The 25,312-nt window shown below is 47.1% G+C and overlaps 1 protein-coding gene across 3 annotated transcripts in view; it reads right to left on the bottom strand.

Annotated features, from left to right (window-relative positions):
• FAM13A (family with sequence similarity 13 member A) overlaps nucleotides 1-25,312 on the bottom strand; it is a 927,448-nt gene that overhangs the window by 122,499 nt on the left and 779,637 nt on the right. For all 3 annotated transcript variants that reach the window (XM_085635480.1, XM_085635470.1, XM_085635487.1), the window contains 2 exons: nucleotides 14,652-14,865; nucleotides 5,448-5,586 (listed from right to left, as the gene is read on the bottom strand). In XM_085635480.1, coding sequence (XP_085491606.1) covers nucleotides 5,448-5,586; nucleotides 14,652-14,865 — 353 coding nt within the window. The remainder of the gene's footprint in view (nucleotides 1-5,447; nucleotides 5,587-14,651; nucleotides 14,866-25,312) is intronic.

The following is a 25,312-nucleotide window of genomic DNA, read 5'->3' as shown; positions in this document are numbered from 1 at the left end:
TCTCATGATTGGCTGAGCAACATGTCACTGTCCACAGCCCAAACAGCTTATCTATAGCACCTTAGCAGACTTTCTGTCGTGCGGGGTAGTAGGGAACATTAGGGTTGACCTTGCTGGTGGAAGCCTGAATCACTAAGCTCTCAAAAGTTGAGCACTGGGCTAGAAAGGCTGGGTCCCCAGGAGAATGCCTAGGATTCCCAAATACAGGCCAACTCAATGGATGTGCAGAGCACTGCTTAGAAAACCTGACTGGTATCATCATTGCCTCTGAATAAAGGGCTCTGACATTAAAAGGCCAGGATGCAAGATCGTGCTTAGCAGATGTGTTTTGAGGTCTACATGGGGCACTTGAAGGTCCAACACTTCTGCAGCTCTGTGGACTCCCACTGCAAAAGAGGTGCTCTTCTGTGTAGGGGAACCCGGTGGAGAGTTCAACACTGTCTTTAGAGAAGTGTCCAATATGAATCTGATTTAAATAAAGTAATATTAGTAGTGGCATCCGGATAGTGGTACTGCCTGGGAGTTCTCCCACACCAGAGGCTGCAGCTTAATTATTTCATAATAGGACATTAGCCAACCTCGGCTGAAGTTGGCTCCGGATTCAAAACCGGCATTTGGGGACGGGTCCAGAGTCAAGCCAAGGCCGGAGACAGACCAACTGGAATCGACAAGGCCTTCAGCGCAAGTGTGGTCTGAGAGGGGGGCCAACCAGGTCAGCTGGTGCAGGGACAGGTTGTCTGTGTAATAATTACTTGGGTCCCCAGCAGACCCATGATACCAGAACACACTCAAGAAAAACGCGGAATAATCCAGCACGGCCTCCAGGAAGGCCTTTACTTGCTGTCGTGTAGGATAACGCCCATGAAACTGGTGGTGCATCGTGACCAGCATCCAGAAAGGTTCCAAGATAAATCAGGGAAGCAGAGTCAGATCCTTCAAATGCTGATTGCATGACTTCTCACAAGTGCGGGAGTGATGGGAGGGAGGAGAAAGCGGTTTGGGCTTCTTATGCTTATGGACAAGACTTAGCTTTCGACTTCAACTTTCTCCAGGACTGCAACTTGGAGTGGGACTGAGATCTGAAGGGAAAGCAGGACCAAAGCTTGGAGTGTGACCTGCCCGATTTCTTCTGCTCATTAACAAATAACTTTGCTGCATGCTCCTTGATGACCTTCGGATGTATCAGGCATCATTAGTTGCAGGACCGTAGCTAACATCTGCTTCCTGTAGAGCACAAAAGATCTTCAGGGAAAACACTGTCCAAGCACACATTTTGGAAACTATTCTGAGGTTGGTAATACAGAAGCAAGACGTTTTAGATTGAAACTCCCGACCTGCACTAAAGGATGTGGAAAGAAAGGAACGGATGTCAGCACATGGGGGTGACACCTATATGTTGCTCGGTGCTGTCACTTCTGGAGGCTATGCCAAACCACCACTGAGTCCTATGACGCCACCTACTAGAGCACAGCAGCAAATGCTGAAGAGGTTATGGATCCAGTCAAAAAGGTGATGAAACTTCAGTTAGAACTATTCTTCACAATAACAGAGGCAAGAAAATGACTGAGGGCCCGATTCACAGAACTAACTTACAACACAATTCTAAACTTACTACCTTGTTGGTAATCACTGAAGGCAATTACTCATTTTGGTATTTGCAGAATGTACTTACTCATTTTGGTATTCACAGAAGGCACTTACTCATTTTGGTATTCACAGAATGCACTTACTCAAACTAACTTTATGTCCACACTTGGGACGGAGATTCCGGCCCAGTGGTGGAGGTTCCGGCTCGGTGGTGGAGATTCCGGCCCGGAGGTGGAGATTCCGGCATGATGGTGGAGATTCCGGCCTGGTGGCAGTGATTTAGGCCGGTGGAGGAATCTCCGCCACCGGCCAGAATCTCCACCTCTGGGCCGGAATCTCCACCACCTGGCCGGAATCTCCGGCCCGAGTGCAGACATAAAGTTAGTATGAGTAAGTGCATTCTGTGAATACCAAAATGAGGAAGTGCATTCTGTGAATACCAAAATGGTAGTAAGTTTAGGATTTTGTAGTAAGTTAGTTCTGTGAATCGGGCACTGAGTATCCATAGTGATGTTGTCAATGGCAAAGAACTAGGTTATCACTTGATGTCATCTGTGATGTCCTCTGTACTTAACACTATCAGACTGACTTCGTCTTCAGATTCCCTGAATTAAGACAACAATATGTGCTCAATGTTAAAGCTAAATTAGTATGTGATGTTGGAGGGTGCGTATGCTATTTCTAGGTGTCAGTTCTTCCAGTACTCATAATTGGATGGGCCACCACAATAATAAGCCTACAATACTGTAGAAACAATTGCTTCTTTCTAAGACTGACTGTAAAATAATATGAATAATCCACTGGCCTCAGAACTGCTGTTTCAAGGACGATGGTGATCATTTTACATTGCATTTATTTATAATACTCAAGTTGGCACTGGCATTTTTTATTTGGAGTAAATATAAGAACTTGAGGAGACCCATCCTTTTGTATAACATGGATATACTGAGGACCGATATCTGGAGCTTTAATCAATTTCTTCAATATTCAACATCAGCCTGATAGTCATCCAGGATTCTACCCAGGTTATGCTGCATGAAGTTTTTTTGTTTGGTAGTGACATGGATACCGAGGTATTTGAACCCAGCCATGTCCATTGTATAGGGAACTGGCAAGCAGCGGGCTGGTTTCAGTCCGTGAGGGGGAACCCCATCGTTTTTTGCGACACTGACATCATTAGCAACTGCTAGGCTCAGTTAAATCAGCTGTTTGCTTTTGTGTACTTATAAAATTTGATAACTCTAGCCAGGGAAATTTGGGGTAACTTAAGGTACAGGCAATTTTCCAATTAACGTAACTGAATTATCATCAAAAGTGGAAGAAAATCACTATGGGGCTCATTAGGCTTTCCGACTGACATCCATGGTTTAAAGTCTGACCACCTAATTGCAATGTAGGTGGGTTGGAGTTTAAATCGTCCGGTCGGACTGACTGGCTTCTGACGGGCTCAAGGAGCCTGTCGACAAGTCGGAGGCCACACATAATATCCTACGGATGGCGTTTCCCCCGTCGGGATTATGATGTTGGTTTCCGACAGGCTTTCCATGTCGGGCCTTTCGATATGAAAAGCCTTTTGGATAGTGACTTGGGGGCCACTAGCAGGGCCCTCATGCCTCTGCAACCTCTGGTTGGGGGCTTAGGGGGGCCCCTGTAAATCTCTGCATACTGTAGCAGGCACCATGAGGTGACTGCCACATGGTGCAGGGATTTACACATACTCCTATTTGTCTATGGGAGCTTGCGCTGCGGGCGGGTCCTGCCCGCAGCACAAGCTCCCATACAGCAATGGGAGTTTGCGACGGCATCATGTGTGGTTGCATCATAATACAGTGTGCAGAACCGCCGACCTATGGTTCGTCGGTTCCCACACCGAAACGGTGTTGGGCTGACTCAAGTTCGCCCGGCATCGTGATAGGGCCCAATGAGTAAGAAAAATGAACGAGTCGCCTAAAAAAAATTAAGAGATGACATAATTGTGACCGTTTTATGCATATATAGATCAAAGGATTCTCTGACTTCACTTTTGGCTCTCACTCAAGAAGCATACACCTTATTATAGTTCTTCCTCTGCTACCATATTCTAGCTCGCTTTCACTTTGGCAAATGCAGTTCTAGTATGGTGATGTTAGTCAGGATAAAAACAAAGTGGCAGTCCTACTGAGGCATCTCGGACCAAATATTAGATCAAACAACATCTTGATCTCAACTGTTCTTACACCAGTAGTTCCCACCCTCCCCCCCATTAATATTCGTCCTGTGCCAATGAAGTCTGGTTGGTTTAATGAAGAACAACGGTAGGATATGCCTGACCAAGAAAGGTAGCATGAGAAGCACATGAGAAGCAAGTGAAAATGGGCACTACAATATAACGATCAGTGAAGTACCCGCTTTTGATCTTGAAGCATGTACCCTATGGCCTTGAGGGATGGAGACCTTAGCAACAACATAAAAAAGAAAGATGCTAAGTATAAACCACTGAAGTGGCAGTGGATATCTTTAGATATAGGTTATGTTATTCATAGGCAATAGTGCAAAAAACTGGATCAATCTTGTTCATTAATATTATCGATCACAAAACCTAAGGAGACAGAAAAATAGCTGAAAAAGTCAAAACTGGGATATTTCTTTCTGGTGAAGTTAGCAAAACACACATTTTTACCCCACCTCCTGCAGTGGGAATCAAAAGCAAAAGACAACTGAGAACTTTAATCAGAAGAAAATATTTGTAAATAAAATCTCATGAACGAACATTGAAATTGTCCTAACAAGGTGAGGAATCCACTGGCAGATGTATCCATCAGAAAGACAAAATCACAACAGAAAACCACCCACTGGAATAACTGTGCAAGCGTCCCAAAGAGAAGAATGATGGGACAAAGACAAGTCTTGAAAACAGCAAGTATTTGAGGTCTGGGGTAGTATGGGATTTTGCATTCACTGTGGAAAAATGTTGGCTTTTTGAGGGCAAAAATACCAATCAAATATACTAAAGATACACTGCAAGCGGGCTTGTGATTACATTGAAAATTCTTGCAAATCATAAGTAAAGGAAGGTGCTGGAGTGGCATTATCCCGCCTACTTCGTGATGCCGAAAGAGATGTATGAATGGTTTGTGACCAATCTAGTGGTCACAAAACATTGATAGCATACTCATAACGGACATGGCTGGGATCCTGAGCGAGAGCTCCCACAAACTGAAGGTTTGTGGTCGTTGCATGCTCTCCCTTAGCATAGTGCCACAATTATTTTCATTCCTCTGGCTGTCTTTTTAAGTTACAGGGAATGCAATGTCAGCGTTTAGTTAAGTGACTACAGAGCTCTGGAGGTCTGGTGTCCCTCGCAGGCAAACCCTTCTTTGCATTCACCCATGGAATTGTTTCATGAATTTCAATGAGACAAAGGTTCAATTTTTGAGCTGTGTAAAATTAGAACATTCAATACAATACAAAAAAGGATTGGGTGATACTGTAGGACAAACTCCAATCAGTGTGAGATACACTCCCTACTGCACAAGGCCACTAGCTTCTGTAGCAAAGATTTATCATATGCCAGAACGTACAAGCTTTCCATTTACAACATGAATGACTTTGCTCAGGGTCATTGTTAAATAAAACTGCTGAGTTCATCCAAGAAGCATCTGTTACTTCCTGTCTTTAATCGAGCTGAGTTAGTACGCCAAATTAACTCTGTCATCTAAAAAGAACACAGCATCACAGATACAACATGCTTTAGCTAAATAGTTTTTACTCTATCTGTAGTGCTTACCAGAAAACTGGACCCACAAAACTACCATCAATTTGCTGCTGTCAAAAAAACAAAAAAAGCTATTTTACTATTATTTTGAGGAGAAAATACCCACCCTGTATTTGCGTTCTTCTTCAAACCGGTCCTCAAACTTCCTTATCTTCTTCTTCAGACCCTGGATCTTCCGGGTCAGCTGCACGGGTGAAAGATCTTCATGATCCTCATCACATGATCCCAGGGAGGAGCTGCGTCTCCTGTTATGTAGACAGCCCAATGAGATCAGACATATTTATTAATGTTTCTCAAGAATCTCTTGACACTGTCAAGGCTACCAAGATGTAACACGAGATAACCAAATATGTAAACAGAGGATAAAGTTCTCGCACAGCAATGTCAACCAAGGCAGGGGCATTAATTCTATACACATGTTTAACCATCTCTCTGAACAGTCGCCACAAACTACTGCACATCAAATATCTTAATAGAGTGTATTATACTCCAGCTCGTCTGATTTGCTATGGGTTGCGTGACAATTCTCGCAGTCACTGCTGTGGTGCAGAGGACGCAGGGTTTGCACGCTTAGTGTGGCACTGCCAGGGGATACAGAAGTTCTAGCAAGGCATGCAGACGGTATTAGGGGAGGTTATTGGTGAACACATGAAGCTGACCCCCTTGATGGCGCCGCTGGGGTACGACAGAGACGTCCTGGGCCTGGCAAGGCGCTTGGTGGCTATTGGCATACTGCTTGCAAGGCGCAGGATAGCGCTGCATAGGGCCCGTGTGCTGCTGCCGACCTTGACAGATCTGGGTTAAATCCATCATTCTTTTGCTCACCATGCCACCCTAGTTTAGACCTGGTCATATGCAAATCAGTCTTGACCCTGTGCCTCATGGGAACAGTCCAGCCCAAACTGCCAAGCCAGATCCTCCCTGGACCGGAAACAAGCATCCCAGGACCGGTTTCGGGGTTGCACCCTTACCTTAGAATACATACCCAAGCAATACCAACCCCGGTGGTGGGTCTGCGAAGTGAGAGTACACCAGAAAGTCACAGAGAACTGAACGGCCAAAGAAGCAGTCTCTCCGGACCTGACTGTTGAGGCAATAGTGCTTAGTGAAAGTATGCAACGAGGCCCAAGTGGCCGCCTGACAGATGTCTTGCAGGGGACACCGCGTCCCAATGCTGTAGTAGCTGCTGTCGCCCTGGTAGAATGGGCGCACAGCCCAACCGGAGGTTCCTTTTTAGCCAGAGAGTAACAGGCTTTAATGCACAAGACAACCCATCGGGAGATAGTGCGCTTGTGCACAGCCCAGCCATTCTTGGCGCCCACGTAGCCAACAAAGAGCTGGTCATCCACCCGGAACTGTTGTGTGCGGTTGAGATGGAACAAAAGTGCACGTTTTGTGTCCAGGCGGCGGAGCCTCTCCTCTTCTCTTGAAGGGTGCAGAGGCAGAAAGAAAGTGGGCAGAGTGTCAGTTTGCCCGAGATGAAAGGCAGAGACTACTTTTGGTAGAAAGGAGGGACGTGGACGAAGCACAACCTTGTCCGGATGAATTGCCAGGAAAGGAGGTTTACAGGAGAGAGCTTGGAGCTCACTCACCCACCGAGCGGATGTGATGGCCACCAGAAAGACAGTTTTCAAAGTTAATAACCACAAAGGACAGTTATGAAGAAGCTCAAAGGGAGCGCACATCAAGTATGTGAGAACCAGGTTCAAGTCCCATTGAGGCATCTCAAAAGGAATAGGAGGGAAAAGGTGTGTAAGACCTTTGAGAAATCTATTGACAACCGGGGACTTGAAAAGAGAGGGCTGTTCAGGCAGCCTAAGAAAGGCTGAAAGAGCAGAAAGGTAGCCCTTGATAGTGCCCAGAGCAGAGTCCTGCGGGGCCAAAGAAAGAAGGAACAGTAGGACCTCAGAAGGAGGGACAGCAAGAGGATCTACAGCTTTCGCTGTGCACCATGCCACAATTTTTTCCACCGACAGGCGTATACCGTTTTAGTGGAGGGACGCCTGGCTGCCAGAATTACATTACAGACTTCAGGATGCAAGTCAAAGGGAATAAACTGTCGCCGCTCAATCTCCACGCAAGGAGGTGGAGGCTGGACAGGTTCAGGTGGAGGACCGTCCCCTGTTGCTGCGAGAGGAGATCCTCCCGAAGAGGCAGTCGGATCGGGGAATCTGAGTAGCTCGGGATACCAAACTCTTCGAGCCAAGTCCGGCGCCACAAGAATGACTTGTGCCCGGTCGCATCTGATCTTCTTCAGTACTCTGGGCAGAAGTGGTATAGGTGGAAAGGCGTACAATAGATCGCAACTCCACTTGCGACGAACAGGGATACCAAACTCTTCGAGCCAAGTCCGGCGCCACAAGAATGACTTGTGCCCGGTCGCATCTGATCTTCTTCAGTACTCTGGGCAGAAGTGGTATAGGTGGAAAGGCGTACAATAGATCGCAACTCCACTTGCGACGAACAGCGTCTCTGAGCGAGTGCCGCCTTGGAAACGCCAACACACAGAACTGCTGACATTGCGCGTTCTCTTCGGTGGCGAATAGATCTAACCAAGGTTCTCCCCACTGCTGAAAGAGAGCTTGCACCTCCTCCGAGTGAAGACGCCATTTGTGGTCCAACATGCACCTGCGGCTAAGTTTGTCCGCCCTGGCATTCAGTGTACCTGCCAGGTTTATTCGCTTGTTTCACTAGCCTGCAAACACACATCTTACGTAATGCTGCAAGCCAAGCAGACGCTAATAGCATCCCATAATACTAACTGTTTTGGAAACGCAAAATAGCCTTTAAAACATATGGCCAGGCATATTGCCCAATTATTGAGCCTTTGGGTCGTATAAATACCATGTTAAAGTCACGAAAGATCAAACCGAGTCTCCTCAAGCAGCTGATAATAACATAAAGTCTTGTAGTCACGGAGCAAAGGCTCAATAATTGGGGCAATATGCCTGGCCATATGTTTTACAAGCGAATATCACAAATATATATTTTAAATATTTGTTGCCATGTTTCCGTTCATATCTATCTTTTTTCTTCCTTTTGGTTTATGATTATATGGGTTCGAGATACTATTGTGATGATAGCATGGTTCTGGGATTCATGATTATTGCTTGTGGTTATTCTACCCAAGATTATAACTGTTTCGTAGGAGTTAAAATTGTTTGTTTTGTGGGATGGTAGAATTATATGATGCTTGCTTATCACACTTAGGTTTACCAGGATCTGATGTTAGCGTGCACTCTTTACGCTAGTCATTTGTTGCCGGGGAGAAGGTTTACCACTATACCTTAAGGGACATTCAACACCCGGCTGGCCTACATTGCCTTTGACAGATATTTTGGATGATTCAGGAATTCCTTTAATGGATCTTTCTAACTGCTTCTAGGTGAGAACAATATGGTTAGGGTTTATTTTTCTATCCCCTTTCTTGTTCTAGTTTCTTCACTGGTCCTTGGTGGTGGTTTCGATTTCCCGATAGTAGGGACACATACTTTTTCTTTTCGGTGGGTCAGTTGATTATGGTTTGTTAATTAACACTTTGGTTGCTACACCATGTTTATGTTTTGATGTATAATATGTGTTATATGGTTTATAAATGGAAAGCATGACTTATTTATTCTCTTAAATAATGTAATCAGCATGACATTGTAAGTGTACTAACTGCCTACCCATAGGATCACAGTTGTGATAATGAGATTTTATGGGATGGGTAACTGTTTTAGGTTTGTGATTGTTCTTTTTATGTATTGTTTACAGCCTTGAAAAAGTCGTTGTTAGGACGAAACACGTGTCGGCTGGTGTGCGGCAGTTGTGCACACATTTCTGGATTTTGCAAGAAGCGATATTAAAAAGAAACGTGCAAGTGAAATTCCAAAGCTATTGATGGACTCTAATTTTCTGATATGCTCTAACACATTGTGGATACCAGCTTCCCTGGTTTATTATAATTGTTGTGTGCCTCAGCAATTTGTGGTAAAAAGTTTGTGAAGTCCTGAGAGCCTTGCCTCTTCTTGGATTTCCGTTTTATTCTCCTAAAAGCAGAGGCGGACGTTTTGCTTGAGAGCACCGTGAAGACCAATTCTATGGAATCTAATAGTTTTTTTTACATGTTTACATTAAGTGGATGTGCATGTAAATGTTCTGGTAAGCTTCTGCTTGTTTCCTTGTGGTTTAAAAAAGTGTACCTGCCAGGTGTTGAACCACCAAGGAAATGCCTTGACGTTCCAGCCACTCCAGAAACATAGTGCCTCCTGACAAAGGGTCCACAACCCCACCCCGCTTGTTGCAGTACCACATGGCGGTGGTATTGTCCGTGATCACCTGCACCACTCTCCCCTTGACAGAGGGAAGGAATGCTTTCAGTGCCAGTAGGATCACCCTGAGCTCCAACAGAATGATATGGAGCTTGGACTCCGCCGGAGACCAGAGGCCTCTGATCTCCGCCTCTCCCATGTGGCCGCCCAATCCCAGGAGGGACGCGTCCGTCACTACTGTGTGCTCCGGTTGGGGAAGGGAGAGTGATCTGACACTGACCCAACACTGGTTCGTAAGCCACCACTGCAAGTCCTGTGCAGTGCCCTCCGAGATCTGGATGTAGTCGGACAGGTTCCCCCGATGCTGCGTCCACTGGAACTTCAGGTCCCACTGCAGAGCCCGCATATGCCATCTGGAATGATAGGTCAGCAGGATGCAGGAGGACATGAGGCCCAACAGCCTCAGGGTCTTCCTGACCGAAACGCAGGACCAGGGCTGAAAGATCGGAATCATAGCCCGAATGTCCCGGACTCGCTGTTCAGGAGGATAAACCCGAAACTGCGCCGTATCCAGAACCGCTCCGATGAAGAGGAGCTTCTGAGATGGAATCAGGTACAACTTCGGCACGTTGATGGAAAACCCCAGCAAATGCAGGATGTCGGCCGTAGTCTGGAGGTGGGAGATCACTGCCTGGGGAGAGCCCGCCTTCAACAGCCAGTCGTCGAGATAGGGGAAGACTGAAACCCCTGATCTGCGCAGATGAGCTGCGACCACCACCATCACTTTCGTGAACACCCCAGGGGCGCTGGTAAGGCCGAAAGGGAGCACAGTGAACTGAAAGTGCTTGTGGCCTACCGTGAACCGTAGGTAACGCCGGTGGGCCGGCAGAATGGGGATATGAAAATAAGCATCCTGCAAGTCCAACGCTACCAGCCAGTCTTGCAGGTCTAGGGCAGACAAGACCTGAGCAAGCGTGAGCATCTTTAACTTCTCATTCTGGAGGAAGCGATTGACGTTCCGGAGGTCTAAGATAGGACGGAGGTCTAAGATCGGACGCAGGCCCTTGTTCTTCTTTGGAGCCAGGAAGTAGTGGGAATAACGACCACGACCTACTTCTGGCGTCAGAACGCACTCGATGGCCCCCTTGGCCAAGAGGGCCGCAACTTCCTGCTGGAGAAGTGCCAAGTGATCCCCCGACATGCGGTGGTACTGAGGTGGCATGGCTCGAGGGGTAGACTCGAAGGGAAGGGAGTTGCCCCTTCGTACTATTTGCAGAACCCACCTGTCCTAAGTGACGGTGCGCCAGTGGGGAAGGTGATGGCGAATCCTGCCACCCACTGGCGTCTGGTGGGCCTGAAACACCGGACTAGGAAGGTTTTGAGGCGGCGACGGCAGGGGCAGTGGTGGATTGACCTGCCCGCTGCCCTCGGGACGCACCACGGCGGGTCCCACGTCCGTGGCTGCCCTGAGATTGCAGCTGCGCAGGCTTGTTGGTCTGAAAGGAACGTGCTTGGGCGCCCCGACCCTGAAAGGAGCGGAAAGTGGACCCCGAAGGAGTACGCGAGGTGGCAAGACCAAGGACTGGGCCGTAGCCCGAGAGTCCTTAAAGCATTCCAGGGTGCTATCCGCCTCATCACCAAAGAGGGGAGTGCCATCACATGGCATGTCCAACAAAGTGTTCTGGACATCCCTGGAGAAGCCAGAAGTTCTGAACCAAGCATAACGGCGGAGCGCCACTGTTGTGGAAAGTGCCCTGCCGAGGGAATTGGCCGTGTCAAGCCCACAACGGATAGTAAATTTAGCAGCATCCCTCCCTTCGGTAATGGCCTGGGAGAGAACCGCCCGTGCTTCCACAGGGCACTGAGGCAGCACCTGTGCCACGTTGTCCCACACAGAATGGGTATAGCGGACCAACAGGCACGCTGTATTCACCGCTCACAACCCAGAACTGGCAGAAGTGAAAATCTTTTTCCCAAACTGCTCCAGTTTCCTCTATTCCTTGTCCGGAGGAGCAGGGAGCAGAAGGGAATGCGCTCGGCGAGGCAGAAGCCTGGACAACCAGACTCTCAGGCGTCGTGTGTTGTGTGAGAAAGCTGGGGTCGCCCGGCACCGGGCGATGGCAGCGTGCCACACCCGTATCTACAGGGACCCCTGAGTTAGGTTTCGCCCAGGTGCTCAACAGGATGTCAGTAAGCGCCTCGTTGAAGGGCAGCAGCAGCTCCACGAAGGAGGACGGTGGCTGCAGCACCTCGGTCAGGAGATTGGTCCTGATAGGTAGAGAGGGGTTCTCGAGGTGAAGAGCCTCAGCCGCCCTACGCAACACCACTGAAAAAGTCCCAACCTCCTCCATTGCCACGGAAGAAGGGGACAGTGTAGACAGAGAGAAATCCAGATCCACTGGACCTTCCATGTCGCCTTCCCATTCAGGCCCATCCTCGCATTGAGACGCAAGAGGGTCTTCAGACCCCTCCCAGTACTCTCCTTCATCCACCGGTTGAAGAGGAGGCCGGTAAGGACGAGGTGCCAGGGGAAATGGGACGAACTCCCGACCCAGAAATGGAATTGGGGGGGATGATACCAGTCCCGGTTCGGCGCAGTCCGGTATCAGCGCGCCCGGCTCCGATGCCGCCGAAGGCCAGAGCCGGCGGCACCGCAGGGCATGGTGCCGGCATAGCCACGGCCAAAGGTGGCGGCACGGGGGCAGACCCACCCAACAGGTCCGCGAGGCCCGAAGGCGCTCCGGAGGGACCCGATGGGGCAAACAAATGGCGCAAGGCAACACAAAGGCCTGTACCTAATCCGAAGTCGCGTGCGGTCCCGGAAAGGGTGGGTAGGCCGCAGGCAACGACTGAGGCTCCAACAGAGCCACGGGGGAATGACCGCCCGCCCCCTCCACCGCGTCCCGCAACCGGTGAGGGGTAGAGGAAGAGCGACGTCTCTTCTTCGACTTTTTATGGCGCCTCGACTTACCTGTCCCTGGTTCCGGCGAGTGATGCTGATGGCTCCACGACCGGTCCCTCGACCTCCCATGGGAGCGGGACCATGATCAGCACGGAACCAATTGCCAGACCTCTAAAAACTTTCGGGAATGCTCCCGCAAGCTTTCGGCGCCATGATCCGACAATCGGGGCACACCTCGGGGTCATGGGCATGCCCCAAGCAGAAGAGACACACGTCGTGCGGGTCCGCTACCGACATGTTCCGACGGCAGGCCCTACAGGACTTAAACCCGGGCATCCCTACTGCACCAGGAGTCAAGTACTCGACAAAACAAGTTGTCAGAAACCAAGATAAAACTTTTAACTAGGGGTACCGCTCTCACTCTAATCTGCGCTGCTGAGCGGAAAAAGAAAGAACTGACGTCAGCAAGCGTGGGTGCGTCTATGCCGCTCCGATGACGTCATCTCGGAGGCTACGACGCCACCGACGTACGCGAAGCCGTACGACGACGCCTACCGACGCGCTGGGGTACTGCTGACGAAAACTTTCCAGATCCAGTCTGACGCCTAGGGATATTCTAAGGTAAGGAATCTATCACTAACGTGTCTCTTTCAGATCGCTACGTTATCCTGCATTATGTAAGTTATGTTAGGTGGAGACTGCCTTTGTACTTAAACAAATAGTGTGTCAACCCATTAGCCACTGGGGGAGTAACCCTCACACAATTTCTGGAATGCAGACTTACTCTGTTGTCGATGCTGTTGTTTGTGTTACATGCCTCTTTGTAACCCTGACTAATTCTGTGTTTGTTGAGATGCCCACATTTGACATGTCCACTTACTCTGTACAACATCATTGATTTGCTTGTCATCAATCTCTGTATGTTTGTTTCAAAATGAAAATAAAGTTTGAAAAAATAAATTCTATACAAATGGTTTTCCTTCACTTCACATGTTCCATAATCATGTATCATACAGAGCTCTCTTTCATAGAGTGACACACTGATTGAAAGATGTGACTGTCAGACATGACCTAATTTTACTTACTTGTGCCTTGGGCACTACTCATGAATTTATTACATCAACAATCACCCGTGGATCCATCACATGTTCTAGGGATGTTGTATCTCTATGGATAAGACGAATGTGAACCACACAGTGTCGTATTTTTTGCAATGGATTTTCACTTGTTGGACAGATAAGTAAAAGTGAAACAGAAACCAAACAAAAAGAAGTGACAAGAGACTTCCGCATAAACATGCATTTCTGTGTTGTTCTTGGTGCAAAAATGCTCACGTTGTATCCTATCATTTTATGGAATTGTGTTTGGACAACTCACCTGAGGAAATGTGAAACAATATGAAGACGAGGTGATAGAGAGGTACCTATACAGAACAGAAACTTGGGATGTAAATGTCATGGGGTGATACAAATGTAATCGGGGTGCACACATGCGGGGGCACAAGGAAGGCAGATACAAATGTGCACGGGGGGGTGTACAAATGAGAGGGCAGAAAGATGGTAGGGATCATGAAAGTAAACTATGCAATAGAGCAACAAAATAAGTGTAAAAGAGTTTTAACATCAAGGGAATTACATCTCTTGATTACAGAGTTTAGCTTTCAAGATTCCTTTTACACAATTTATATGGATAGACAGGAAGCACAGGAGAGCAATGGTTTATTAGGAATCAGAAAATACCCACACTGCTTACTTGAAGTTGAGGTTGTTTTGGACAAATCTCGATGTGTACATTAGGAATGCAGCATCCCACGGAAAGCGACAGGATAATTCACTACTGCTGATTTAGATTTATTACACAGTAGCATTTGTACATTGCAGAAGCATGTTTGTAATATGTTAAACAGGAATATGTGCAAAAATGTAGACAAATGTGAAGTATTTTACAAATACAAATGTATCAGAGGCTGGCTTGTGCACTACAACCAGCCTCGATACATAGCAATACAGATAAAAAACACACATTAATAAGCCACTTATCACACAACGTAAGAAAATAGTAATTCACAGTTCTAAGAAATGAAAATATTTACCAACACAGCATGGCTCACAAAGGCAAAACTCACTGCAAATCAACATTATCCATCCAAACGTACCTCATGAATGAATGTGAATTTGGAGGGGAGGGAGGCACTTCAGTATCATCTAAAAACTGTTGACTATGTCCATAGGCATAGAAGCGTGGAGACAACATGGGATCATTATCTCCCTCTAGAAGCTGCTGAATCAGTCGTCCAGCCTGTGGCGATAGTCGGGCCTCATCTGGTTCAGGGGTATCCCTCTGCCAGGATGGGAAAGCTGGAACGGGATCTGCAAAAATAACAGCCGAGCAAATGTAAACATACATAACGCTATTATTAAAATCAAAGATGTAAATACATTTGTTATCAAAAGTATATGGCAGCTTTTGGGAAAAATAACTGCAAAAGTAATGAAAAGTTACAAAGTCGGTCAGTATGAGAGTATGAGAAAATAAACAGCACACATTTTAAACAGCTATGATACAAATTACATTGCACCCCACTGATTAAACTGGTTAACGTTAGTTGAGTGCTTAGTACAAGACGACTAATTCACTCTTTACTCTTGTAAAAGAAGTACGGAAAAATGAATTTGAGACATTTGGAGAATTGAGGGGAGCTATACTAATTTGAAGCAGTTAGTAAAATATTATTTTACATTTTGATTGTTTAGATAGTATGTGTTTTGTGTCAAGCACAAATCACTTCATTGAGGAGCAAACTTTCTTTATAGCATGATTTATAGCTAGGAGGAACAGCAAACTAATCCGGCTTTGGCTCTATTAATCTCCGTTTTGGATTTTGTACCTACCTGGAAAACAGTGCCAACCCCTAAATGCGGGTTTTGTGATCACACGTTTGAGAACTTCATTAATATTCTATGCACCTGTTCAAGTTTGCTCGAAATGCATAGAAAATAGCAATGCCTGATGTTTCTGAACCTAGGATTCAAAACCTGCATTATTGTGCTTAGAAGAAGATTCACTACAAGAGTCCTCTAGGTTTGTGAAATTCCTGGACTTAGTAAAAATATCACAAAAAATATTTTTATGTTGAAGGTTTGCTCTCTTGGTCATTGTTTTCAAGTCTCAGATTAATGATATTATTACCTATACCATGGGGGGCGCTAGAGGGCCACGGCAAGATTGCCGCACCCTAGTGCTGCTCTGCCCTGCCGGGCTACAATCCGCCAAATATCTGCCTAAGATCGACGCATCCGTTTCCTAAACTGGGTTAGGAAGTGTAGGGTTGTGCTCCTGCGACGAGTGGAAGCGAGTTTTGCCACCTTTGCTCGCTGTAACATCGAAAACGAGGACCTTTCAGCTGCTCGGCGAGCGCTCACAAAATGGTGCCCGCCGTGTATTCCTGCAGTGCCTGGCGACTTGCGGTGTGTCTTGCCTTCACCTCCAGCACGACGTGGCAGTGCATCTGGCCTGAGCGCTCTGCTAAATCGCATTTACTGGTCCCAGCGGTGAGGTCTCGGACCTGGAGTGTGGACGGAGGCGGAGAGCGGCGGCCACCCGACAGTGTCCCCAGCGTATCGGACTTCCAGACGGCGCCTGGCTGCTGACTGTGGGCTCCTTGTGGCCGGAGGTGGTAAGTGGGATGCGGCGCCTTGTTGGGCCCACGGCTGAGGCCGCAGGTGGGGGCCCACGATTGGCACTGTGCTCTGCGAGCTGCTGCTGGGCTCTGCGGGGCTGCGCGATCGGCAGGGCCACGGTCTCCACATGTTGCACAGGAGCTAGCTGCTGCGCCGTCTGTTGCTGTTGCTGCTGGGCTCATAGCTGGTCATCGAAGGTCGAGCCTGCACCATCCCTGCTTGAATCAAGTTTGCTGCATTCTCTGGTTTCACGCAGCTAAAAATCAGATTTCGCCTTCAAGTGGCACGGTGGCGCTATGTGAGCGGCGCCACTGAAACGCTGGGACTTTGGGAAAGTGTGGCACCTGGATTGTGTTTTTCCTCTGCTGATCCCTGGAATACATCCTTATTCTTCCCTACATATGTGCGCCACTGCGGTTTGTGTTGTGGTTCAAGTTAGGGTGTCGCTGCGTGGTGAGCCTCTGGAAGCCTACGGCCAGTAGTGGGCCCAATATCCCTGGCGCTTGTGTTTTTGCTGGTGGGCCCTCTCAACTCTTCACGTATGGGGGAAGTTGAACAGCATGTTTCAGCAACAGAGGATGGGCTAAGCGAGGTGTCTGGTAAGACGCTTAACATGGAAAAGGTGCTGTCCCTCATCCAAGCCAAGAATGAGGATTTAGAAGTTCGGTCCCGGCGCAATATCAGCAGGATGACTGGGCTGCCGGAACCCACCAATGTGGGGAGAATGGAAACTTATCTTGAGACACTCATTAAAGATATTTTTGGCACTGAGCACCTGTCCCACATGTTCATCGTTGAGCATGCTCCTCGCTCGCTTGCAGCAAGACCGCCCCCTGGCACTGCCCCCCGTTCTATCATAGCAAGACTTTTAAATTATAGAGACCGGGACACTGTTCTGCGTCTAGCCAGGGACAAAGGGACTATCGAGCATCTGGGCAATACTTTGGCGTTTTTCCCAGATTTCGCAGTTGCTGTACAATCCGCTAGAAGGGAGTTTAGTGCAGTGAAGACATTCTTACAATCTGAGGAAGTACCTTATGCTATGCTGTATCCCGCACGCCTGCGCATAGGGCCGGATGGTGATTCCAAGATTTTTTCTCACCCTAAAGCTGCCATGGAACATGCTAAGCAATTGAAACGCAGGCGGCACGAGACTAGCACGCCTCATGACGAAGAAGATTGAATTGTAGCGTTGCTTCATGCTGTCGTTTTATTTTTGTGGTTAATGTTGCTCACTCAGGGATGTAGTATGTTAAGGTTTCCATATGTGTGAATGTTTATTGGTGGGATTATCCCATTTCCGGACGACATTATGTTCATGATGAAATGTGTGCTGTTGTGAAACAGATCCAACCTCTAGGCCCAGGAATTAAACCTACTCGGCCACTTCCCACTGGATGGGAGGCTAGTTGCACTCTGCGGCCCCAAAAAGGGTGTACCCCAAATGCAAAGTTGTTTTGCTTGTTCTTGTTGGGGGGGGCTTCATTGACTTGGGATGGCTTTGGCAAAGTTTGGGACGCTGAAGTGGGTGGGGGGTTGGGTTTGGGGGGTTGAATGGGCAGGCTGCTGGTGTATTCCTTTTATGCATTTGTTGTGCTGATCGGCGGTGGTATATTTTGTATGTCTGCCAGGATGCATTGCGTTGGTATATATCTAATGTTATGATATGAGTGATGTGGTTAAGTTCATTACTTGGAAAGTGCGTGGACTCAACTCTCCCAAAAAGATCAGTTCTGTCTTTGCACACTTGGATAGACTGGAGGTGCAGGTAGCATTACTCCAGGAGACTCAACTCACTAAGGGCTCCGCACAAAACATAGGTACACAGTGGGCAACTATGAAAATTGAGTCCTCGTACTCCACCTATTCGAGGGGCGTGATGATACTTATTAAACAAGGAGTTCCCTTTACTATGATCAAGACTGATGCGGATGAGCATGGGCGTGTGGCGATTGTGTATGGACACCTGGGGGGCAAGACTGTAATATTGGTTAATGTGTACTGGCCGAACACTGACGATCCGTCCTTTTTTTCGGATGTGTGGCGCTGAATTTCTGGGTTCCCACAGGCTGAGATAATCTGGAGGAGTGACTTCAATGTAGGTTTGGATATAACCTTAGGTAGAGCTGGTAGTGGCACAGGGAGGCTTAAGCAGGCAGCGAAGTCTATTCTGGGGATCTTGGATGCGGGTCAATTGTTTGACGTCTGGCGTCTTCAACATCCCGGGGGCAGCAAAAGTACGTTCGTCTCCTCGGTGCATGGGACCTGGTCCCGTATAGATTTCTGACTTGTTTCTGAGGCTGTCTGCAAACGGGTGGTGCGAGTCGGACATTTGCCTAACACACTTTCTGACCACTCTCCAGTGGTTCTTGCCTTACAGGTACCTTTGTGTGAAAGACCGCCTTTTGCATGGAGACGAACAAAAGTTACTTACCTGTAAACTGTGGTTCTCCAGTATTGGTGTCTTTCATAGATTCACATGCTTGAATATTCCTTGTCGTCGAACTGGGTGTCCCACGGTACATAACATAGCAATGTAGTAATAACATAAGCCTAATAGGCATAAAAGAAAGTAAAACCATAGAGTTTTATGGATAGACAGCTTGTCACATCTATTACATATTACTGTCATTATGTTTTAGTCCAAAATCCAGCCAATCAGGCATCCGCACCCTCTAGAACCCTCTCCCCAGAGGCTCAGGCCCTCAGATTTTCGTAGCACAAGTGTGACATAAAAGTCAAATACATGATGGGAGCCTCTGAGGGGAGGTGGGTGGGTCGCATGTGAATCTATGAAAGACACCAATACTGGAGAACCACAGTTTACAGGTAAGTAACTTTTGTTCTTCTCCAGTATTGGGGTGTCTTTCATAGATTCACATGCTTGAATAAGAGTAGTGAGCAGTGATATCAGAATAATACAAGGTACATAAGAATCAAAGCAATAGCAATACCCAGTGCAAAAGATTTTAGGCATATAAAATATAATATATATATATATATATTCACTTAAAAAACCATAGGTTTCACACATGTTATAGTTAGCTGGACATTTCACTCGTGAAAAACCATTGAAATTCCCCCGTTATAGTTAGTGCAGGCAACTATAACTCACGCGACCGCAATCCTCTGCTGATGACGTCAGATATTACATCACTGTATTTAGACACTTATTTACCCATGTCTTCTTCCATTAATTTTTAGCTATACATATATTACAAATATTTTTTTTTCAGAATGACACATATGTCATCAGTGATGTAATATCTGACGTCATCAGCAGAGGATTGCGGTCGCGTGAGTTATAGTTGCCTGCACTAACTATAACGGGGGAATTTCAATGGTTTTTCACGAGTGAAATGTCCAGCTAACTATAACATGTGTGAAACCTATGGTTTTTTAAGTGAATTTGCAAGGTTTTTTAAATGCTAATTCCTAACTATAACGTGTGTAAAACCTATGGTTTTTTCAGTGAATTTGTACGGTTATTAAAATGCTAAGTTATGTATTTTTTTTTAAAGTTTTTTCACCGTGCGCGTACCGTACGCGTACGGTGCGCTTCACGCACCGTGCACGCGCTGTGAGCGCTTGGTGCGCTTCGCGCACCAAGCACCCACGATGCGTTGTTCGTGCCATGCGCGTACGGTGCATTGTATTTTTTATCCATCCTAGGAAGGATAGCTGGAATGGAGCTAGGAGTCTGCATCAGCTTGAGGCCTTCTTGCCAGATAAAATCGATAATTGGTATACAACGGACCTGCTTTTGAGGTTGATCCTTAAAATCATATAGGAAACAATCCTCCTCCCTGGTGGTCATAGGAAGGTGGAATCTTTTAGCTGCTCTTTCCATGAGCAAATGAAAACCACCAATGTCAACCGGTGGAGAATCCAAAGGAGCTGGATCAGCAGGAGATGGTGTTTGTATTTAATAGTTGTCCCATTCAGAAAGAAAGGAACCGTCATCCAGCTCACCTTCTTCTTTGTCACCCTCATCATCCTGCTCCTCGACAACATCTTCTTCTATGATTTGAGGAACTGCATGATGTTGCACTCTTGTCGCCGACGTAGGTGTGGCCTCCGTTTCCTTATTTGAAAAAGGTTGTGGAGGTATCTGCGGCGTTGGAGAAGTCTGCACAGAACGTGGAAAATGGCGGTTGTAATCATCCAACATATATTGAAGGTTGGAAATAAGACTTAACGGCAGTTGTGCCATAGGAAGTTCTGGAGCTGGGTGTGTGTCACAAGTAGAGAAATCGTCCTCTTGTAAATCGTCATCATCATCATCTGATTCCTGACATTTTATTAAAAGTTCAGAGGGACTGCGAGCAGCCCGAAATCTCTCATCCTCGGATTCCTCATCATCAGATGAAAATAGCACTTCTGGAGGCTGAGAAGGAGCTTTAATTGGCATCAGAGTATCCAAAGAGGAATGTCGTCGTTGAAGCAAAGAGCTTGAAGCCCTTAATGGTATCAGATCTTGAGATGGAGTCGTAGCCGTTGTTGCTGACGATGAAAGTCGTCGTTGAGCCACCGTCGACAACAAAGCCACCGTCGACGACAAAGCCACCGTCGACGACAAAGCCACCGTTTACGACGTAAGCTTCTTTCTATGCTTGCTTGCCGTCAACGACGAAGTTAAAGGCAGTGTAGATTAAATGGGTCTCACCTTAACAGATTCCAACGTCGACGGTGAAGACGCCGACGACAGGATCATGGACATAGAGGTCGAAGTCGTCGACGTAGATGCGACGACGGCAGCTCTCGTCGACGGAGGAAGCGTTGATGAGCTCATCGACGAGAGAGGCAGTTGCTGAGGTAAAAACTGTGCAGATGGAGTCTTTGACGCCTGAGAATCAGATCTCGGGGGCGTAAAGGATTCAGATAGACTCCTGGGGGGGGGGGGGAAATCACCCCTTTTGAAGTAGAAGGTTGGGTAGTGGGCTTATCTACATGATGTTTCTTCACCACCTTAGGTCTTGGAGAAACCTTCTGAGCAGGAGGGAGCAGTTTTGATTGAAGACACACTCTCCACATCTGAAAGAAGATTTTCTGAAGTCTTCAACTTCTGTAGCCACAGGAGACACCCTTCTCTGTCCTTTAAAGTTTTTTGAGAAAAGGTTCTACAAATTTTGCAATCCTTTACCAGATGTTCAGGATATAAGCAATAAATACATTTCTTGTGAGGGTCTTCAGAATGAAGCCTCAGTTTACCACAACTTCCACAAGGTCTGAAGAGGGATTTCTTGGATGTAGACATCACAGAAATAATCTTCTGAGGAGATATGAGAAGAAAACTGAGCAAGCTCTGGGAGACTCCCTTCACACGACGTGCGGTAGAAAAATCTGAGGGCCTGAGCCTCTGGGGAGAGGGTTCTAGAGGGTGCGGACGCCTGATTGGCTGGATTTTGGACTAAAACATAATGACAGTAATATGTTATAGATGTGACAAGCTGTCTATCCATAAAAACTCTATGGTTTTACTTTCTTTTATGCCTATTAAGCTTATGTTATTACTACATTGCTATGTTATGTACCGTGGGACTCCCACTTCGACGACGGGGAATATTGAAGCATGTGAATCTATGAAAGACACCCCAATACTGGAGAATTCAGTCTACTGAACTCGCGGACCCGGTTTTTAAATACACTATCGGCGAGGCAATTCAGAAATAAATTCACGAAAATGAGGGGTCAGTCGATAGTGCTGGAATGCTGTGGGAGGCATTTAAAGTGACGATTCGTGGGGCTTGCATTGGAGCGCAATCTGGAGTGCTACGGGATCTCCGACGTAGAATAAATAAACTGGCGTCTGAGATCCCTACACCGAGACTATGAGGAAAATCCCTCCCCACACACGTTAGCCAAGATAAGAGATCTGGTCACTGACCATAATGAAACGGTTGATCAGGAACTGCAGCACCGTTCTCGGCGCACAACTGCTCGCTATTATGGGGAGGGGGACCGTCCTAGTTGTTCCCTGGCACAGAAATTGTCGGTACCACGCAGTCAAGAGTGTATCAACTTGTAGACGAGGAGGGAGTAGCACATTACTTGACTCCCGAAATTAGTGATATAGTTTTAAGATTCTACACTACGCTCTATGCAACCAAAGATGCCCCCCTGACGGCAGAGACAGACTCCTATCTTGAACACGTTGCGTTAGGGTGGCTCTCAAACGCACACAGGGAATATTTAATGCAGCCTTTTGATGAGGAGGAAGTCAAACTAGCTATTATGTCATTGCCTACCTGCAAGGCGGCTGGTATGGCTGGATTCCCCAGCGAATTTTATAAAACTTATGTGGAAGATCTCGCTCCTAGGTTACTGGCTGTGTTTGCGGATGGCTGTGTTTGCGGAGGCTTATGAAGAAGGGAAAGTCCCACCTACTCTTAGAGAGGCTCTACTAGTGACCTTGCTGAAACCAGATAAACCCCTTGATCGGTGTGAATCCTATAGGCCTCTCTCAATCATCAACATCGATGCCAAAGTCCTGGCAAAGATGATCGCCACTAGGCTACAACCACTAATTCCTCCGTTAGTCTTGCTTAACCAGTCAGGTTTTGTATCTGCGTGCTCTACTACACACAACCTACGTACTGTTTTCTCCACGCTACACTATTTCGACCCAGATTTCCAGGCGGTGGCTGTGCTGCTTGATGCAGCAAAAGCCTTTGATTCCCTCAACTGGGATTTCATGTTCACAGTTCTAACTAGAATGGGTCTACCTCCGTTTTTTCTTCAATGGCTTAGAGTGCTGTACACTGCACCGGTCGCATGTGTGTGGGTCAATGGCTGGGTGTCCTTGGTGTTCCCCATTGGTAGGGGCACGCGGCAGGGATGCCCCCTGTCACCAATGCTCTTTTCATTGGCGCTAGAGCCTCTGGTCTGTAAACTCAGACAGAAGCATGCAGCTGCGGCATTAAGATTTCGGCAGAGACCACTAGTGGTCTCCCTATATGCCGATGATATGCTGTTATATGTCCGATACCCTGCTATCTTTTTACCAGAACTGTTACGGGAATATGTGAAATTTGAGCGATATTCAGGCCTGGGTATCAATTGGTCAAAGTCGGTGGTGTTTCCGCTGACAGATAGTATTAAGGTGATAGAACTGGATTTCCCGCGGACGTGGACTCAAGATCCGGTGCGGTATCTTGGGGTTTGGTTACACAGGGATCCTGATAGAGTGATATCCGAGAACTATGGTTGGGCTCTCACACGCATCGCTGAACAGGCGAGCGGTGGGTGCACTTGCCTCTCTCCCTTGCAGATCGAATTGCAGTTGTAAAAATGACCTTTACCCAAGCTGCTTTATTTTTCTGTTAATATTCCAATCAAGTTGAATATAGCGCTATTCCAGACGCTCCAATCTGCCAACCTTACATTTGTATGGGGTGGGAAAAAGCCTCGATGTAGTTGGGATGTTTTAGTACAACCGTTTTACTGGGGTGGGTTTGAAGCTCTGGACTTTCGACTCCGTTATTTATGCGCGCAGGTGCAGTTTGCGTACTACTGGAACTATCCGCCACGGTTTCAACCCCATCTTGCTATTGAATCTGACGCTGTTCTGCCATTGTCTCTGCAGGCGGCGACCCTTTCTGGGGGTTCGGGAGGTCCTAGGATTGAAATTAACCCAGTGTTATGCACTGCATGGGCTTGGAGGATGCTTGCAAAAAGGGCGCGGTTCCCATATCTATACGCCCTGCTACTGCCACTGGCTTCACACCGACATTTCTGCTGCACGGGAAAAACCTGCCATGCGGGAAATAGCAGCAGTAGGTATATCCCAGATGGGGGATCTGTACAAACAAGGTCGGTTCAGGTAACTGCACGATGTACAGGGGTCTACAGCTCGCAGATTCATGTTAAGTTTCACCTATGTCAGAGTCCGGCAAGCTGTCAAAACTATTTACCCGGAGGAACCTGACACTAGGATGTGGAACATCAACATAGAAAATAGATTTGGGGTTCTGTCAGATCTGAACGACTGTGATTGACTTGATGGGAATGCGAGACTCGAGGACATTGCATCAACTTTGCACGATACTTCATCTATCCCTATAGTGTCAGCCAGTTACAAAGACAGTATTGAAATAAGCAACCCCAGTTTTACCCAGCCCATTGCAAAGGAACTCTATAGATCAACATTACCCATTCATTTAGGATCTGGAGACATCGTACCCCAGGTACCAATAATTGAATCATCAGGCATTCCACGCAGTAGTGTTGATTATGTGAATGGGATTGGTGGTGAGACTCAAAGCTCACCAATGTTAAATGAGTTTATTAGTCCTCTTAAACCCGAGTCACATCTGTCCGTCTTATCCTGGAATCTTGCAGGAATTGGCAATAAAATGCACTGCCCTGAGTGGCACATTTTTGTCGACCAGTTCGACATAATCTTATTCCAAGAGTCATGGTCAACGGACCCGGTTTATCGTTTGGGTTTCCTTAACTTCTATGTACCTGCTACTAAAAAAAACTAAAGGTCGTCCCTCAGGAGGCTTGATAATTTGGATCCGCCAATCCCTACGCTGTAAGATAGACCAACATTGTCTTCAATCTAGCGACATCCTGTCCTTAAATATCACTTGGCCTAATGACCAGGGAGTGGTTATAACAAATATCTATGCTAGAGGGACGGTTGGAGGCACCTCATCTGATGTGATATCCGCCTTAGACCATCACCTTTCTGTATTACCATCGGAGAAGCCTATTGTAGTGGGTGGTGACTTTAACACGACGTTCGAGCCTCTTGGCTCGGAGGATCAGTTTCTAGCAGAAGAAGAGGATAGTAGGTGGGGGGTTCCCCAGTTGGATCTACCCCCGGTTAAGAGGTGGACTGCCGCGGCCATCCAACTCAAAGCACTCTGTTTAGAGAGAGGGCTCAGAGCTGCTAATGGACGTACCCGGTCAGATCGCCAGGGCGCAAATACGTTTGACAATGGCAGGTCCACTAGTCGTATTGATTATTTTCTAGTGGATATAAGGATTTGGGCTAGATTGAATGATATGACCATAATCGCACGAGGAGATAGTGATCATAACGCCCTGTGCTTGGAGCTACAAACCCCCAATGAGCCCACAGAACCTGAAATAGATGGAGGGAAAATCAGCCTGGATGTTGTCGTATCAA

Source organism: Triturus cristatus, chromosome 2_1 (genome assembly GCF_964204655.1).
Source record: "Triturus cristatus chromosome 2_1, aTriCri1.1, whole genome shotgun sequence".
Taxonomy (NCBI): domain Eukaryota; kingdom Metazoa; phylum Chordata; class Amphibia; order Caudata; family Salamandridae; genus Triturus; species Triturus cristatus.
Note: the sequence above shows the minus strand (reverse complement) of the source record. Positions and strands in the feature narration are given on the sequence as shown.